At 61.3% G+C, this 4,730-nt stretch overlaps 1 protein-coding gene across 1 annotated transcript; it reads left to right on the top strand.

Annotated features, from left to right (window-relative positions):
* The first annotated feature begins 1,664 nt into the window (after positions 1-1,664).
* On the top strand, positions 1,665-2,896 carry GSX1 (GS homeobox 1). The gene is made up of 2 exons (XM_069602117.1): positions 1,665-2,076; positions 2,508-2,896. The coding sequence occupies exons 1-2, from the start codon at positions 1,665-1,667 to the stop codon at positions 2,894-2,896; spliced, it is 801 nt and encodes a 266-aa protein (XP_069458218.1).
* The last annotated feature ends 1,834 nt before the right edge of the window (positions 2,897-4,730 follow it).

The raw sequence follows: 4,730 nt of genomic DNA, 5'->3' as shown, positions 1-4,730 counted from the left end.
AAATAAACTATCTTTGCTTTTTGATCAGCTATCATCTGCTGCTGTTGCTACTGCAGAGATGTCTCGGATGATGAAAAGCCGTGCGAAGACTTCCATTCGGGGCCCTTATTTCGTGCACTGATTCCCCGTTCGGAAAGCTTCTCTCTCCATGTCTCGCAATTCCTTTCAGGGCTCAGAGCAGGTAACTGCAGCGACTCGGTTCCAATAAAATCGAAAGTAAACGTCTTCCTTGAAAACTCTCAGGCTGTACGTTCGAAAAATGTATGCTAATATCCCATTGTATGGGAAAGCTCCTGCTTGGAGCCCAGAGGACGATTTTAGAAGCCGAAGCTGTGTATACTACGCCAGGCGTTTCAAGTTTAACCACTGTGTGACCAGAAAGAAGAGACTGAGGCAGGTGACAGGAGCAGGTCTTGGGGAGAGAGAAAGTCTGGTAGAGCATGGCCAGAGTCAGCAGAAGCTGGGCACAGAGCTGCCCCTGGAGCCGAGGCCCCTCTAGGGCTAACCCCACCCCCACCCCCACCCCCACCCCCACCCCGGGAAGGCAACGACTTCCCAGCGCACCCGCGGGTCTGCTGGGGCACGGGCCAGCGGAAAGAGCGCCCACACGCTCCACTTCTGGTGCTGTGTAAGATCTAGGTCTTTGCCGGCCAGGCTCTCCTCCCATTCCCTGTCTCTGTCTGTGATTCCCCGTCTCTGTCTGTGATTCCCTGTCTCTGTCTGTGATTCTCCGTGGCTGGTTTCCTCTTTACAGCCACGATCGCCTCCTGAACAAACACTAAGGCGCCACGGGCAGCATCAAAGTTAAGAGAATTTGAGAAACGTAGAGAAAAGAGGGACAGCGATTCGGCTAGTGCTGGAGAGCAAATACCGAGCCCTTCTGTCTGCCCAGCGACGCCACCCCTGCAGGAGCCCTGCTCCTGCTTCCCGTACCCAGAGAGGGGAAGGAATTCCACAGGTGGAAATAGTGGCCGGCCACGGCGACGCTCGCGGGGTGCACAACTGAGCTGATTAAACCCAGTGGAGGCAGCCTGATCTTGGGGAAGGCGGGGGGTGGGGGCGAGGGAGAAAGGATAGCCGAACGGGGACTCGGACCGAGTCCCCCAGGAAACATGGGAGTGTGCGCCCATGGGGAGATCTGTGGAAGCGAGGGTGCAAAATCAGTAAGATAAACGGGCCGATCGCCAATGCAAAGTCAAAGGAGAGTAAGGAATAAAGAGAAAGAAAAGAATATTAAATCGCAGGAGAATGAGAAAATAAACCCGCAAGAGGGAGAGGAGGGGGCGAGGGCGCCTGTTACCGCGTGGGTGGGGTTGACAAGAATAGAGTACATTATGCAGTTCATTTAGTTAACAAGTGAAATAATGAGGAAGCGTGCAGAGTGAATGCCAAGAGAAAAGGCACAAAAACCCTATTGAGAGGCCCCGGCCGCTCCTGGCGTAGCCCATCACATGGCAATAGTCCTATTTAAGCGGCGCCGCTGGCGCCTTTCAGCACCACTAGTGCTGGCCAGCACCCCGCGCTCTCTGGGCGGCGCCTCCAGCCGCGGCCTCCCCGGAACGGGCAGCTGCGCGCGGCCGCGGCCCGGGCGAGCGCGCGGGGAGCCCCGGGGTCCGCGGGGCGCCGGGAGCAGGCCGGCGGCGGGGCGGCCGCGCGCCGGGGCCATGCCGCGCTCCTTCCTGGTGGACTCGCTGGTGCTGCGCGAGGCCGGCGAGAAGAAGGCGCCGGAGGGCAGCCCGCCGCCGCTCTTCCCCTACGCGGTGCCGCCGCCGCACGCCCTGCACGGCCTCTCCCCGGGCGCCTGCCACGCGCGCAAGGCTGGGCTGCTGTGCGTGTGCCCGCTCTGCGTCACCGCCTCCCAGCTGCACGGGCCCCCCGGGCCGCCCGCGCTGCCCCTGCTCAAGGCGTCCTTCCCGCCTTTCGGCTCGCAATACTGCCATGCGCCCCTGGGCCGCCAGCACTCGGCCGTGTCGCCCGGGGTCGCTCACAGCCCCGCGGCCGCCGCCGCCGCCGCCGCGCTCTACCAGACCTCGTACTCCCTCCCCGACCCCAGGCAGTTCCACTGCATCTCCGTGGGTAAGCCGCGCGGGGGGAGCAGGGAGGGGACAGACCAAAGCTGGCCAGGCGGGGATAGGGGATGAGGACCCTGGGTTCCTGGGGGTAATCATATCGGGCCTCTGAGGGGGACACTCTGGGTGGCGTGCTGCTGGAGAGCTGGGACTGGACCCTGGCAGGGAGGGAGAAGCAGGAAGTTCCAATCCTGGCGGAGACTTCCAGGAGGGAGCGAGGGCTGGGGCGCAGGGCGTTCCATGGAGTGCGGGGCCCGGTGACTGGTGGAGTACCAGGGTCCCTGGGCTTGACGAGGAGGCCGACCGCTATTAGCTGCCGTGCATTGTGTTGGGGCGAAGGGGTGGGAGAGAGACCAGAATCCCGGGATTCTGACGGCCGCCCACCGGAGGACGCGCCGAGGTCTGATGGTTTGCGTCTCTGCACCCCACCCTCTCCAGACAGCAGCTCGAACCCGCTGCCCAGCAGCAAGAGGATGCGTACGGCGTTCACCAGCACGCAGCTGCTAGAGCTGGAGCGCGAGTTCGCCGCCAACATGTACCTGTCCCGCCTGCGCCGCATCGAGATCGCGACCTACCTGAATCTGTCGGAGAAGCAGGTGAAGATCTGGTTCCAGAACCGCCGAGTGAAGCACAAGAAGGAGGGCAAGGGCAGCAACCACCGCGGCGGCAGCGGGGGCGGCGGGGGCGCGGGAGCGGGCGAGGGCGCACCGCAGGGCTGCAAGTGCGCGTCGCTCTCCTCCGCTAAATGCTCCGAGGACGACGATGAAGTGCCCATGTCTCCGTCCTCCTCGGGGAAGGATGACCGCGATCTCACGGTCACTCCCTAGGCGCACGCCTCCCCAGGGAGCCCACCCCAGACACTCCCCGCGCGTGGCTCCAAGACTGGTCCTCGGACACGGCACTGTTTCCCAGGCACCCACTGCCTAAGGCGGTCGCGCACTGAGGTAGCGCGACTTTGCAGGGGTCTTCCGTCCTGGGAAGCGTCAAGAACTTGGCTGACCTGACCTTGGTGTCCCCATCCCAGGGCCCGCGGTTATCCAAAGCGGACTCCCAGCTATGAACACACCGCAAGCGCGCGAATCTTTCCCTGCCCGGCGACACAGCGGCCCGGCCCAGCCCAGCGCCTTGCCGGCGGCCGGCGCCTCCTCGCCCGCCAGCTCCGGACTGGCTCAGGCTTCCTCGCTTCCTCGGCTCTTCTCCACCCTGGGCCAAGCTCGGCCTTTCACCTCTAGGGTGCCCATTCGCTCCTCCCTCTTTTTTTTTTTTTGTCTTTCCCTCCCCACCTCTTTGCCACGGTGATTAATCCACTCCCCCCAAAGGCCGCACACACTTAGGAACTCCTGGGTTTTGGTGTTTTTCTTTTCCTTTCTCCTCCCCTCCCCGCAGAGCCCCTTTGAAGTTCATCGTTCGTTTGTCGCCCCCCCATCCGACCCTTCTGTGCCCATGGCTCTTCTCCCACGAGAGAAACTGCCTGTCGGGAAGCCGGTTCACTTTGTCTTGGAGTCGCTCTGCGTTTCCCCGAGTCCCACTGTCTGCCTCTGAGGACACTCATCTCCCATACCCCAGCCCTGCCCCGGCCTAGCTTGTCATTGTAAGGTCTCTGTAATGCCAAAAGATATTTATTTATTTATTTATGTACAAAATTTTAAATAAACATTTTTTTTTTCTTAGAAATCCACATAGCTCTGGATCCCAAGCCAGGTTGGGGCTTCCTGCTGGGGCCGGTGGGGGCTGGGTGGTGGAGTCCGGCTCCATCTCTCACCTTGCTGCTCACCAGCCCCTCTCTACACCCTCAGCACTCTCACACACACACCCCACCCCGACTCCAACTTCTGTGCCCACTGGCCGGGTGTGCTCCCTGGTCTCAGTCTGGTTCCGGCAAGGTACACCCCCGCATTAGAGAGCCCAGTCCCAAGGGAAGGAAGGGCTCTGCCCGCCCTGTGCCTTTCGTCCTGACCCCTGCAACGTCCCCATCCCGCCTAGGGTTGGGCCCCACCTCCAGGCCAGCCGGTCGGTGTGCCTGTTCCCACCGCCATCCCCAAGGTCAGGGAGTCGGTGAACTTAGTCCTCTGCTGAGCTCGGATTGATAACTTGTTATCAATCTTTTTTTAAAAAAATCTGTCTTACTTGTTAGGGGCAAATTCCCAGCGAAATGGTGCGACCTCCTCTCGGAAAGGTCCTCATGCTTTGCAAATTTCCTTAGCGTGGGTCCTCCTCCCAAGCCGCGGTTTCGGAGGACCCAAAGGATCCTGCGCCCGGGTTCCCGCGCGGGGCCCAGCGTAGCGGGTGCAGATGGCTCCAAGACCTTACGTTCTCATCTACTCTTAACAACCCCACAGCCCCCGACGACTTAGAATCCACACCCCAGCCCTCCTGTGGAGATAAGCTGGGGTTTTACGCATTACACGGAGGAAGAGACTCTGGAGGTTCGCGGGTTCCTCTGCGCGCACGGCACGTGGCCACCGGAGCCAGGTGTTTCTGTTCAGGAAATCGCAAACGGGAAACAGCGGATCCGGATTCTCATGACCCGCTCCCCCACCCCACCCCCACCAAACCCCAACCCCTCCCGATCCTGGAAGTCTGGGTCACTTCTTTTCCTGACAGAAATCTCTCCGCCACACACCCCCACACGCACAGCCTGGAGAGAGCCGGACTCCGCGT

The sequence above is a fragment of the Ovis canadensis genome, chromosome 10 (genome assembly GCF_042477335.2).
Source record: "Ovis canadensis isolate MfBH-ARS-UI-01 breed Bighorn chromosome 10, ARS-UI_OviCan_v2, whole genome shotgun sequence".
In the NCBI taxonomy this organism is placed as follows: Eukaryota; Metazoa; Chordata; class Mammalia; order Artiodactyla; family Bovidae; genus Ovis; species Ovis canadensis.
Note: the sequence above shows the minus strand (reverse complement) of the source record. Positions and strands in the feature narration are given on the sequence as shown.

What these genes read in the sequence shown, in the direction of transcription:
- GSX1 (XM_069602117.1), top strand. Translation starts at nt 1,665, where the DNA reads ATGCCGCGCTCCTTCCTGGTGGACTCGCTGGTGCTGCGCGAGGCCGGC. An exon ending in GTTCCACTGCATCTCCGTGG is followed by an intron (nt 2,077 to 2,507) that starts GTAAGCCGCGCG and finishes CACCCTCTCCAG; the next exon opens with ACAGCAGCTCGAACCCGCTG.